Source organism: Rhamphochromis sp. 'chilingali', assembly GCF_963969265.1.
Source record: "Rhamphochromis sp. 'chilingali' genome assembly, chromosome: 16".
NCBI classification, from domain to species: Eukaryota; Metazoa; Chordata; class Actinopteri; order Cichliformes; family Cichlidae; genus Rhamphochromis; species Rhamphochromis sp. 'chilingali'.
This window is the reverse complement of record NC_137943.1, coordinates 11,950,670-11,965,423: the sequence shown is the minus strand read 5'-3', so window position 1 is coordinate 11,965,423 and position 14,754 is coordinate 11,950,670. Positions and strand designations below refer to the sequence as shown.

Genomic DNA, 14,754 nt, shown 5'->3' with positions numbered 1-14,754 from the left:
GTGGGGAAAACCGGAAAAGTCACAGACGGTCAACGGCCGGCCGCAGCACTGCCCGTACGAGTCCGCGTTACGGCCGTGCAAGTAGTACCACGACAGGGGTCGCGTGGAATGTTTTTATAGCTGGTCTTAATTAAACGTCAACTCGGTAGGAGAAACATAAAAGTGGTATTTTCTACAAATAGTGTACACTTTCACTTAAGTTACAGTAAAAAGATAATTTAAACACACACACACAAGGCAGGGGTACACTGTGTTACTGTGACTATGTATCAGATTCATTCCTGATTTCCAGCTCTTTCTGGATCTGGCTGGTGATGGGTGGAGGAAGTGTCTTTTCAGTAGCAATGCATACAGGTTTCAACCGGTCGAAGGCTGCTGGCAGCTGTGCTCACGCTACTTCTGTACTCTGAGAGGGGGGGGGCAGGAGGAGGCAGGAGAAGAAAGACATGAAAGAAAGACGACTCAGAGTACATGATGTGTGTAAAAGAAAAAAAAAAGAAGAAGAAGCGCAAAAGAGGAAGTGGTTCCTGACTTAAACACGTGTAGAAGAATTACAGTGATGCATATTTTTGTCTCTGTAGAAAGCAGGTAGAATCCATACAGTGGAGTATATCAAATGTATTATTTCTACTGTGGGGCCAAATGTTTACTCAGAGTAAGTAACACCATCTTGTGATGGCTGTGTTTGCACAAAGAGAAGTGAATGAAAAAAGAAAGTGGACTCACTTAACCTTCTGATCTCACAAAGTGCTGTTACACAACTCCCAGTCACTCCATGACCACCTTTATAACCATTCATAAGGTTTAAATTTGGCCACTGCCCTCATGTCAAACCTCTTTTCGTTTAGGTGACTGTGGTGAGGCTTACAAGTGGCATAAATTATTCAGCATGGATCTCCTTCTAAAGAATGCGCTGCACAACATCACACTCTTGCATCAGCCTTTGCATTAATAATAAATATGAAATAACTGCGCATGTATACAGGTGAGGTCCCTGTGTAGAAGTAGGAAAAATAAACATACATTCAGCTTCTTTTCAAGCCACAAAGCACCAACAAAGACAAACAAACAGACCTGTTTCTATGGCAGTTAATTTCCCCCACATGCACTGTAAACACACAGCTCTCACCCACACACAAACACACACACGCACAAAGTGGAGAGGGAAATTCAGCCTTTGGTTAGTTAGACTAACTAATCTAATGCTGGCTATGTGCTGGGGGAGGGCTTGGGATTGGTGGATGAATGCAATCAATAAAGATTTGTTGGGTATACTTAGAGAAGAAAATGTAGTAATATGACAGTCATAAAGAATGATAATGTGGTGATGCAGCGGGAAAATGATGGATAACAACCTCTGAGGCCCTGAGGTAGTTGTTACTCTGTGTGCATCTGCATGTGTTTGAGACAAAGAAGCAGACTGAGCACATTACCATTTTTATGTCATTATGCTGTGATTTGTAACAATTTCTCCAAGTGGAATCTGCACAGAAACAGCTGGCCCATTCAAGGGTTTTCGCTATCAGTGATATTAAAAAGCATGAGTCAGGCAAACATTTCACTAGAAAGACAAAGATTATACTGAAAGACAAACAAAAAATATTTGAAAGGCTTGGGGGCACTTTTGGTCCATTGTAAAAGATTTGAATATAACAGAAGATCAGTGATTCCAGTAATTTGGTGAAACAGTATTTTATCTTGAGACACTGAATATTGAGCCAGACGTTTCTTGTTTGTTTTTTAGTTATGAATCATTAAAGCATACAGAATGACCCTGAATGACTCAAGAGATGAAATGAGTTGTGTCCACACACAACAGACAGCTTAGCAAAGTGTCAATTTTAAGTTCAATTTCTCGGCACTTTGTTACTAGCGGCACATCACAAGAATCCTACAATCTGTTCTAATTTCTTTAGCTGAATCTTCAAAACACACAGGAGATAAGATAAGATAAAACTTTATTAATCCCTCGGGTGGGTTCCTCTGGGAAATTCGGTTTCCAAAAGCACAGCACCGACAGAAGTTACAGTTACAGAATATTATATATATATATACACACACACACACACACACATATATATAAATACAGAGACATATATAAATAAAATATACGAAGGGGATAAATAGAATAAATAGGAATAAAAATAAAAATACAAGTGAATTGCACATTTCAAGTATTGAGGTCTATTGCACCATTGACTATTAACAAAAGTATTGCACAAAAGGTATTGCACAGTGAAGTATGATAAGTTTGTAGCATAAACCTATTCGCTGGAATGTTCAAGACAATTTACTACACAGCAAAAGCAAGACACAAGTAGGCAAAGTTCTTTGTGTTACTCGTGCATGAGGGAGACCTGCCTGGAGCCAAGTGTCATTCCACCCACTTGACCTCCGTCAGACTCTCAGCCAGGTTCCCTGTAGCACTCCTTTTATTGCGGTCACATGAATATGCATAGGTTCATTAACATATGACGTTTCATATAGGTATACATGTGGACAAAGAATACCTTGTCTGTGTGTGTCGTGTAAGTGTGTGTGTGTGGGGTCAAGATGTGACCCCGTGAAGACTCCCCAAAGCTGGTGCCAGGTGTTAGGTTTGTAGCATAAACCTATTCGCTGGAACGTTAAGACAATATAATTACACTGCTAAGCAAGACACAAATAGGCAAAGTTCTTCATGTTACTCGTGCACGGGAGAGAACCGGACAACCGCTTGACTCCAGTTGGTCTCGTCCGTTCTCCCATACACTGTCCTTTTATTGAGGTTACATGAATATGCATAAGTTCATTAACATATGACGTCTACATACAAACAAAGAGTACCTTGCCTGTGTGTGTGTGTGTGTGTGTGTGTGTGTGTGTGTGTGTGTGTGTGTGTGTGTGTGGACTGCTGATCAAAGGGTCAAACATCCTTGGTCAGGAAGAGGGTAGCCTCCCCCTCACCCTAGATGGTTCATCCTAGATAACACGGTGAGGAAGTCCTGCAGTTCATCTAAACAAAGAGCACTTAGACTAGAACAGACGCAACTACGTTAATCCTACCATAAAATAATAAGACACGGTATGACCTCTCATGCTCCCAAAGTGCTGTCTAATACACACAAAGTTTGCAGACTATCAAGGATCAAAACCTCTACCAATCTACAACTAATTACAAAACTCTAAGCATACATAAGTAAATATTTCTAAGCATAAATGACAATCAACAATACAAATCTAACATTTCCCCCCTTTTTGACCTTTATGCCTGAAAAGTTCCCAGGTATGAATACCTCATGTCTGACAGTTTCAATGCAAACATTTTTATACTCAACATATGTCAATTCACCCTAAATTACTGAAAAGGTACACAGTTCAACAAATGTATTAGCAGTTATCCCATTCATTGAGCTCATCTCATGGCAAACTGCATCTTACGAGCAAACAAAGAAATTGTTAATTTAATAGTGAAAATAAAAAAGTAACATTTTCAAAAACATCTCAGCTTGGTAATGCTTCCTCCAGGTGTGCACATCACATGTCTCTCTGCAGAGTGGTTTGAGTTCTGCAGGGCGTCATGAATGTCTCTTCCAGTTGTTTCCATCGTTGTCCATAGGACCAGAGTCCAAATGTATGTAGAATAAACATTCAAACATACCAGTTAGTTTTGTTGTTTGTCAACATGGTTCTCAGCTATTTCCAGAGCTGCAGACCTCTCAGCACTCTAGTTTTATGGCCTCCCATTACCTCACTTCAGGCCTTCATCCTGCGAGGGGGATATTTATGACTCCTTCATTGTCCACGCTCTGCAGAGAAACACCTCTGTGGAAAGGGTGCAGGGTTCTCTTGTCTTACTGCTGTTATGATCCCAGCAGCCTTCAGAGTGTCATCGTATGCACAGTATAGTGGCACAGCATTAGGTGATGTTCATAGGAAACTGCTGTCATCACCACCATAGCTTCTGGTTCCTGTGCTTTCACAGAATCATGATGTCATCCTCGAACTCCTTCTGCGCTGTCGATGGAGCTTGGCACGCTCCCCTCATCCCACGAGTTTTCATGTTCCAACGCTGCTGAAGGTTTAAGGCAGAGCACGTCGTACACCTTAGTAGTCTTCCTCAGCGTCAATATTGAATCTTTCATTTTATTTAAAATCTTGCTGTGGGAAGTCTCCTCTTGATTTCCTGGAAGCTTAGTAGCACAGCTCTCTGTGTGATGTCTGCTGTGCTGAAGATGATCTCTGATCCTCCTGAAGCCTCTCTCCCATCTTGTGGACGATCCTCTCCTCTATTTTGCAGGCAGTTTCATGGTCCTTGCTGTGGCTCCAAGGTCTGATTTCATGATGGGCCCCAACCAGCTTGATCTTTGACCTCAACCACTGCCTGGTCCTGTCAGCTATGCGCTTCTCACTGGGCCTCTGAAGATTTCTCAGGAGATTACTGCTGCACCTGTATTTCCTTGCTAGGAAGACAAACTATTTGGAGAGTATGTCAACAATCATCAAACCACATTCTTTAGTTCAGTGAACTTCACTTATAGGCCATCAAAGCCTCATCTGAACATGGGTGCACCACTTGCATAGGTTTAATATTTGTAAATAAAACGGCTAATCACACAAATCACTGCAACAATAATAAAAAACATTGTTTAATGTTAATCCTTGGACCCCTCCTCTTGACGCATGGACACACCCATGAGTCAACTCATCAAACCTGGATTCCAGTCTTAAAGAAAAAGATTAGCTAGATCATATCCCAGGCAACATCAGGGCATCTCCTCCCCTGGAGCAGCACCACCCTGGACCTATAATCCTGCAATGAAAATGTTAGTGTGCTTTGCATATTAAGTTTGCTTAACACCTGGCTCTCCCAGGAGCCTGCATACACACCATCATGGCCTGGAAAACAAAATCTGGAAGTAAAATCAAACTCCATACCTGTAAACAATTGTATCATAAGGACAAGAAGCATTCAACATCAGCAAGACAAGTGTCATGTGCAGGTTTTCTCAAATCAGCAAACTACAATTATTTTCATAAGTCACCTCAGACATGGATCATCCCATGTACTCAGGCAACATTAATGTAATCGGTGACTGCTCTTAAGCAAAGTCACTCCACTTATATATTACTATGGGCTCAAAAGTGGCCAGCTAATGAGCCCATATCAAACTATCCCAGAAACACTGTATCTCTTATTTGTTTTACTCATGTCACTTGTCCGTTTCAGCTGAATCTTCCACAGCATTCTCAAAGAAACTAACATTAGCAATACACATTGACTGTAGTCAGACAGAGGTCAGACACAGGTCAACAGGTTCCAGAGGTGCCATAAAAACACCATAAAGTCAACCCTAGCTGTGGAAAGAAGTAACACCAGTTCTCAACACAGGAAATTTCACACATGTTATTCACATTTTCCCATCAACACAATGCAACAGCATCACCACTCATAACCTGTAAACACAGTTTTCCTCACACATAAACCCAGAAATCCTGTAGTAGGAAAAAACATCAACCAGTTGTCCTGGTATAAATCGCATCATCAATTCACATGAAGAACTGGCATGCTGTAAGAAAAGAAAATGCAAATATTAACGCTTGCGCAGGCGTATGCATACTTTGTCACAGATATCTCTGTGAGCAACTCAAGCCTATGAATAACACACCTGATAAATGCACAGACACAGAAAATGGCATTTAAAAGGTTAAATCATCATGCAACCTCGAGTGTTGCTGTCATCTTTCTGCTCCTGTAAAGGGAAGCACACACAGACTCATCTGCACCCCTGCCAGGCGGGGGTCAACTTCACACAGTCGTGTTACATCAGTAAAGTCTTGTCAGCTTTTACCAGTCAGTCAGTTTGTTTTCCTTTCACTCACTCATTCATGCATTCATTCTTTCTTTCTTTGCTGATAGTGGAACCTATCGTCGCATTTAGTTTCCACTCTCAGCAAAATGACGTCATTTCAAAAAGAAAAAGAAGAACTTTAGTTTGGATTACATCGCTGAATCCTTTTGGACTGGGACTGTCATTTAATAATTGTCCCAATAAGTGGCTTTCTCCAGAGTCCATTTAAATGTGGAGAACTCACTTGGCACAATTTTCTCGACGACGTGTAGCATTTTTAATTCCCGACGTTCAGATCTGCTTAAAGAAAAGAAAATAGACAAACAAAATCAGTGCCTGTTCAAAAGATAAAAATGAAAAACAGAGATTATCAAACAAAACTTTCAGTGCACTGTGAAAGTATCAAAATAAAAAGGCCTTGTTAAGTCATGACACAAACTCCTCATCTCAGGTAAATCATACCATTAGCATGGTTCATCATACCATCATACTAATCGGCAGGCTCAACTTCACAACAAAAGAAAAATCATCAGCTAGATTCACTCCAAATCAACCATCAGCTGCACAACACACAACATAATCCTAATGTCTTATTAGCTATGAGTTTAATTACCAGGTCTGTGCTCTTCACTCATTTAGGCCACAGATCTATTCTATTCAATTTTCCTTTTCCCTTCATCATAAAACATGTGACATGCTGTCATGCACTTCACAAAACAGTCTGTTCTGACGTATTCAGAGTTGTGTATCTAAATACAGGATTCACTCGCACATCAAAGCAGGAAACTCAGTGTTTTAGAGTCTCCACTCAACACACAACAACTCCAACACATCTCATTCACTCGTGCTAGAATTCAGTCACCTTTCATTAATCTAAAACCGATCACTAATTTGCATATCAACTATTAACCCACTAAGTTGACAGGACGACAGAAAAGCATGTTCAAAATAGTATCACAAAAGACAATTTCCCTCATACAGTAAATTACATGTGCTGCCTCAATCAAGCAGGAAGCTTCTCCCAATTTACCATTTTAACAACTAAATTTATTGTCTGATCACTGGTTGGTCAAACCAGGATCTTTTTTCCCACAAAAGTTAAACTGTTGTCCTGCAACCTGGAGAGTCAATTTTTTGCATTAGATAAATTCAGTATTTAATAACAAGTGTCTGCTAAATTGACACTATTTTAACACTGATGAAAGATAACAAGCTAATTTTCATTGCATGGGTTTGTGTTATTAGGCAGGTCTAATGCATGTCTGTGGAGCTGCATCTCCAGCAGAGCATGTTCTTAAAGCTGCCTTTCCTACACACTTCTCTGCTATTATTTAATCATTTCTTAACTAATGTGCTATGAGTCTTCATGAGTCATTTTGTGTTTGGAATTGTTAGTAGGGTTAATGCATGTTCTGCTTGTGTGTGTGTGATTTTGTATATGTTTCTATTTTCGCAATGTTTCAGACTCCGTCTCAATTTTCCAACTTAAGCAGTCAGTTTTGTTTTTCCCCAGGTTTGCTAACCCAAATTTTGATTTCCCACATTAAATAATTCCTATGTGTTCTCACCTAGTCTTCTCACTCTGTTGTCCTCTCCCACTTCAACAGTCCAACAGCCGGCAGTTCTCCTTCAGCTTTGTCCTGTGTCCCACTGTCTCTTCTTGCCATTTTACTCCACAGGTGGCAAATGTCAAACTCCAACTGTTCAGTTCTCCTCAAACGTTTTCTTCACATGCACAGTGAAGTCACAGCCACTCTCACTATTGTCCTCTGATGCGGTTGACTTCGTGCTAGTGGCTGAAGTGCTGCTGCTGCTGCCTTCCTGGGCGACTTCTTAGCAGCTGCTGCCGGTTTCTTGGCTTTGGCCGCGGCGGGCGTCTTAGCTTTGGTCTCAGTAACCCTGTTCATCTTGAAGGATCCGGAGGCCCCGGTGCCCTTGGTCTGCACCAGAGTGCCCTTCGCCACCAGACTCTTGATGGCGGTCTTGACACGGGCCTTGTTCTTGTCCACATCGTAGCCTCCGGCAGCCAGAGCCTTCTTGAGAGCGGCCACGGCTTTCACAATCAGCTCGCCCACGCTGAGGCCGACCTTCTTGGGCTTGGAAGTCATCGTCTTCTTCTTCTTGGCCTGAACCTCGGCGCAGGGCGTGTTTATGATGGAGCCTTTCCCACCACAGCGCTGGCACGTTGAACGCATCACGAAGGGTCCATTTCTTTCATGTCGCTAGCCAGCATGCTAGCTGCATGTGGCTTGCCCGAGTCACTCAGTCCTTTTTGAGCATTTCAACATGCTGCCACCGCCATCTTGCTCGCCCCTCCGTGGAATTCATCCAATCAGACAGGAAGATGGGTTTGCTTTCTTCTGCTGCTGTTTATCCACATTGCTGCTGCTTTGCTGGGACTTTTTGTGCTCAGGACTTGCTGCTGTCTCTTTATCATGGAGCTGCATTCCTTATCTTCAGGGAGGAGTGAGCTCGCTTGTGAGGTTGAGAAACACATGGCACTGTAAATAAGTCAGCCAGAAACTTGGCCTGCATGTTTCCAATGATGTTAAACTATAACTTTCTTCCGACCGCTGCATGTGGAAAATTGATTCAGGTCTGCTTTTCACCTGAAAGTGACAAACTAAGACATTTCATTATTATCATCACTGCTTAATCAACACATATCTCTCTCTCTCTCTCGCTCTGTGTTTTTGTGAACAGTCCTTTCTTAAAAGCAGAAAATGAAATTATAGTTGTTTTTTTTGGTTGATCAACACAAAACCTTTTTCCTATGATTATTTTTTCCTACAATATAAATTCTCCCTCTTATTCACTTTTTTTTTTTTTTTTTTTTTTTTTTTTTACAATAGCTGGTGACCTGCAAAATCACCGCTGTCACTCACAATCAAAGGCAATTACTCTTGCACAGTGCACAAAAACACTGTGATGTCAGACACATTCACACTCACTTTGTCATCTGCAAAAATAAATCACATGGCTGATGATATGTGCCATGGTGATCCGTAAATATGATCACCAGTTTATTTAACTATTTTTCAACCCAACAAACAAATAATCAAAAACATGATGCTGATGTTATGAACACTCTACACACAAGTCAAGATGCAGGAAAACTGCTCATGGAAACGTTGCACACTCCAGTTATCACAGTTATCATAGCGCTGTTTCCCTCTCTTAGAGTAGTTCTCAGACAGCTCTCGATCTGATAATGTGTAGCCTGCTCATCAGCTCAGAAGAAAAAAAAAAAACTGCAACGCAACATCACACAGTAGTTGCTCTGCCCACAGTGGCAAAGTCTTACACTTTCATATTCAACTCAGCTTCTCCATCACGTACTTTTAGATGTTTCATACAGGGTTCAGCATATTAGTTGTTTTCACAGGTGTGCTGTATATCTCAACAATGGTTCATAATAAGACGACAGTCTTCCACACAGGTCAAGTGCCTCTATGCACTTCATTAGCTTAAATATTTATCTATAACACTTCACCTCATATGTCATTGTACTGAATTTAAGCAACCACAAGCGTAATGTAGATTACTTTTAACAACTATCCACCTCAATTACGTCTATGGTCTGGCACACAGGCTGAAGAGTTAACATTTTGTGTCAGCAAGGGGTGGGGGGACAGCCACCCACCAGAGCATAGCTGCTGATGTGGGCTGGCCTTCTCCACACGCTCTTCAAGGCTGGTGTGTTTTCTGAAAACTTCTAACATTTTAATCTCTTCCATTTTTAAGCCTGCGATTAACCGCACGGCTCAGGTCCGCGTGAAACCCGCGTGACCGCGCTCGCGTGAACCCGCGCAGCTGTGGAGCCGTCGCTCCCTCTCTTTTTTACATAAATACTTTGTGCTGCCAGGAGCAAAGTCCAGCACAAACGTCTGTCTCCCTCCGACTCACTCTTGGTTGCTTAGAAACCCATGATAACAACAACAGTCGGTGTCACAGACCACATGTTCTGCTCCGCACACACTCACACAACAACAACAACAACGACGACGACGACAACAAAAACAACACAAAATAGGCCTATCGTCCAGCACAATCTGGACCCCGCGGAACTTCTCAACGCCCCACAAAGCGGCGGAGAACTCACCTCTAGCCACACAAAGTAGCGAGGAACCTCTTGCTCCACAAAGTAGCAAGGAACCCGGGTATCGCTACACAAAGTAGCGAACTTCTCAACGCCTCACACAGTGGCGGAGACTGCACAACGACACGGTTATAGAGTCGGCCTCTTCTCAACGCCTCACACAGTGGCGGAGACTGCACAACGACACGGTTATAGAGTCGGCCTCTTTAAACTTACTTGGCGTTGCTTAGAGTGTAATATCAGCCCGAATCCCGCCGACCGTCATTCATCGAGGAGAAAAGACAGACCGCGAATCCACAGGAACTTCCCGGCTGACGTCAGGCTTTCAGCGTGCCTCTCCTCCCCTCGGTGAATGCGATTCCAGGGCTCCGGCTCTCGAAGGACCAATTAATGTTAGGTTTGTAGCATAAACCTATTCGCTGGAACGTTAAGACAATATAATTACACTGCTAAGCAAGACACAAATAGGCAAAGTTCTTCATGTTACTCGTGCACGGGAGAGAACCGGACAACCGCTTGACTCCAGTTGGTCTCGTCCGTTCTCCCATACACTGTCCTTTTATTGAGGTTACATGAATATGCATAAGTTCATTAACATATGACGTCTACATACAAACAAAGAGTACCTTGCCTGTGTGTGTGTGTGTGTGTGTGTGTGTGTGTGTGTGTGTGTGTGTGTGTGTGTGTGTGTGTGTGTGTGTGTGGACTGCTGATCAAAGGGTCAAACATCCTTGGTCAGGAAGAGGGTAGCCTCCCCCTCACCCTAGATGGTTCATCCTAGATAACACGGTGAGGAAGTCCTGCAGTTCATCTAAACAAAGAGCACTTAGACTAGAACAGACGCAACTACGTTAATCCTACCATAAAATAATAAGACACGGTATGACCTCTCATGCTCCCAAAGTGCTGTCTAATACACACAAAGTTTGCAGACTATCAAGGATCAAAACCTCTACCAATCTACAACTAATTACAAAACTCTAAGCATATATAAGTAAATATTTCTAAGCATAAATGACAATCAACAATACAAATCTAACAGTTATAACATGGTACGTTATAACATGGTTGTAACATGGTTGGTTGTAACATGGATGGTTATAACATGGTTGGTTATAACATGGTTGTAACATGGTTTGTTATAACATGGTATGTTATAACATGGTTGTAACATTGTTGGTTATAACATGGTTGGTTATAACATGGTTGTAACATGGTTGGTTGTAACATGGATGGTTATAACATGGTTGGTTATAACATGGTTGTAATATGGTTGGTTATAACATGTATGATTATAACATGGTTTGTTATAACATGGTTGGTTATAACATTGTTTGTCATAACATAGTTGGTTATAACATGGTTAGTTATAACATGGTTGGTTATAACATGGTTTGTTATAACATGCTTGGTTACACCATGGTTATAACATTGTCGGTAATAACATGGTCGGTTATAACATGGTCGGTTATATAATGGTTATAACATGGTTGGTTATAACATTGTTATAACCTGGTTGGTTATAACATTGTTATAACATGTTCGGTTATATCATGGTTGGTTATAACATGGTAATAACATGGTTGGTTATAACATGGTTATAACATGGTTGGTTATAACATGGTTGGTTATAAGATGGTTGGTTATAACATGGTTGGTTATAACATGGTTGTAACATGGTACGTTATAACATGGTTGTAACATGGTACGTTATAACATGGTTGTAACATGGTTGGTTATAACATGGTTGTAACATGTTTGGTTATAACATGGATGGTTATAACATGGTTGGTTATAACATGGTTGAAACATGGTTGGTTATAAGATGGATGGTTATAACATGGTTGGTTATAACATGGTTGTAACATGGTTGGTTATAACATGGTTGTAACATGGTTGGTTATAACATGGTTATAACATGGTTGGTTATAACATGGTTATATAGTTGGTTATAACATGGTTATATGGTTGGTTATAACATGGTACGTTATAACATGGTTATAACATGGTTGCTTATAACATGGTTATAACATGGATGGTTATAACATGGTTGGTTATAACATGGTTGGTTATAACATTGTTTGTCATAACATAGTTGGTTATAACATGGTTAGTTATAACATGGTTGGTTATAACATGGTTTGTTATAACATGCTTGGTTACACCATGGTTATAACATTGTCGGTAATAACATGGCTGGTTATAACATGGTCGGTTATATAATGGTTATAACATGGTTGGTTATAACATTGTTATAACCTGGTTGGTTATAACATTGTTATAACATTTTCGGTTATATCATGGTTGGTTATAACATGGTAATAACATGGTTGGTTATAACATGGTAATAACATGGTTGGTTATAACATGGTTAAAACATGGTTGGTTATAACATGGTTGGTTATAACATGGTTGGTTATAACATGGTTGTAACATGGTACGTTATAACATGGTTGTAACATGGTACGTTATAACATGATTGTAACATGGTTGGTTATAACATGGTTGTAACATGTTTGGTTATAACATGGATGGTTATAACATGGTTGGTTATAACATGGTTGTAACATGGTTGGTTATAAGATGGATGGTTATAACATGGTTAGTTATAACATGGTTGTAACATGGTTGGTTATAACATGGTTGTAACATGGTTGGTTATAACATGGTTATAACATGGTTGGTTATAACATGGTTATATAGTTGGTTATAACATGGTTATATGGTTTGTTATAACATGGTTGGTTATAACATGGTTATAACATGGTTGCTTATAACATGGTTATAACATAGTTGGTTATAACATGGTTGGTTATAAGATGGTTGGTTATAACATGGTTGGTTATAACATGGTTGGTTATAACATGGTTGTAACATGGTACGTTATAACATGGTTGTAACATGGTACGTTATAACATGGTTGTGACATGGTTGGTTATAACATGGTTGTAACATGTTTGGTTATAACATGGATGGTTATAACATGGTTGGTTATAACATGGTTGTAACATGGTTGGTTATAAGATGGATGGTTATAACATGGTTGGTTATAACATGGTTGTAACATGGTTGGTTATAATATGGTTGTAACATGGTTGGTTATAACATGGTTGTAACATGGTTGGTTATAATTTGGTTGTAACATGGTTGGTTATAACATGGTTGTAACATGGTTGGTTATAACATGGTTATATAGTTGGTTATAACATGGTTATATGGTTGGTTATAACATGGTTGGTTATAACACGGCAATAACATGGTTGGTTATATCATGGTTATAAAATGGTTATAACACGGTTGGTTATAACATAGTTATAACATGGTTGTAACATGGTATATTATAACATGGCAATAACATGGTTGGTTATAACATGGCTATAACATGGTTGGTTATAACATGTTTATAACATGGTTGGTTATAACATGGTTGGTTATAACATGGTTGGTTATAACATTGTTATAACATGGTCGGTTATATCATGGTTATAACATTGTTATAACATGGTCGGTTATATCATGCTAATAACATGGTTGGTTATAACATGGTTATAACATGGTTGCTTATAACATGATTATAACATGGTTGGTTATAACATGATTATAACATGGTTGGTTATAACATGGTTATAACGTCGTTAGTTATAACATGGTTGGTTATACAATGGTTATAACATGGTTGGTTATAACATGGTACGTTATAATATGGTTGTAACATGGTTGGTTATAACATGGTTATAACATGGTTGGTTATAACATGGTACGTTATAATATGGTTGTAACATGGTTGGTTATAACATGGTTATAACATGGTACGTTATAACATGGTTGTAACATGGTTGGTTGTAACATGGATGGTTATAACATGGTTGGTTATAACATGGTTGTAACATGGATGGTTATAACATGGTTGTAACATGGATGGTTATAACATGGTTATAACTTGGTTGGTTATAACATGGTTATAACATGGTTGGTTATAACATGGTTATAACATGGTAGGTTATATAATGGTTATAACATGGTTGGTTATAACATGGTACGTTATAATATGGTTGTAACATGGTTGGTTATAACATGGTTATAACATGGTTGGTTATAACATGGTACGTTATAATATCATTGTAACATGGTTGGTTATAACATGGTTATAACATGGTACGTTATAACATGGTTATAACATGGTTGGTTATAACATGGTTGAAACATGGTTGGTTATAAGATGGATGGTTATAACATGGTTGGTTATAACATGGTTGGTTATAACATGGTTGTAACATGGTACGTTATAACATGGTTGTAACATGGTACGTTATAACATGATTGTAACATGGTTGGTTATAACATGGTTGTAACATGTTTGGTTATAACATGGATGGTTATAACATGGTTGGTTATAACATGGTTGTAACATGGTTGGTTATAAGATGGATGGTTATAACATGGTTAGTTATAACATGGTTGTAACATGGTTGGTTATAACATGGTTGTAACATGGTTGGTTATAACATGGTTATAACATGGTTGGTTATAACATGGTTATATAGTTGGTTATAACATGGTTATATGGTTTGTTATAACATGGTTGGTTATAACATGGTTATAACATGGTTGCTTATAACATGGTTATAACATAGTTGGTTATAACATGGTTGGTTATAAGATGGTTGGTTATAACATGGTTGGTTATAACATGGTTGGTTATAACATGGTTGTAACATGGTACGTTATAACATGGTTGTAACATTGTACGTTATAACATGGTTGTGACATGGTTGGTTATAACATGGTTGTAACATGTTTGGTTATAACATGGATGGTTATAAC

The 14,754-nt window shown here is 39.6% G+C and overlaps 1 protein-coding gene across 1 annotated transcript; it reads right to left on the bottom strand.

Moving 5' to 3' along the window:
- Window positions 1-2,674: 2,674 nt before the first annotated feature.
- On the bottom strand, window positions 2,675-10,875 carry LOC308413121 (histone H1-like). The gene is made up of 2 exons (XM_080907927.1): window positions 10,133-10,875; window positions 2,675-10,072 (listed from the first exon to the last, which is right to left on the bottom strand). Exon 2 carries the CDS (start codon window positions 8,024-8,026, stop codon window positions 7,559-7,561), a length of 468 nt encoding a protein of 155 aa, XP_080764053.1. The 5' UTR covers window positions 8,027-10,072; window positions 10,133-10,875; the 3' UTR covers window positions 2,675-7,558.
- Window positions 10,876-14,754: the final 3,879 nt, after the last annotated feature.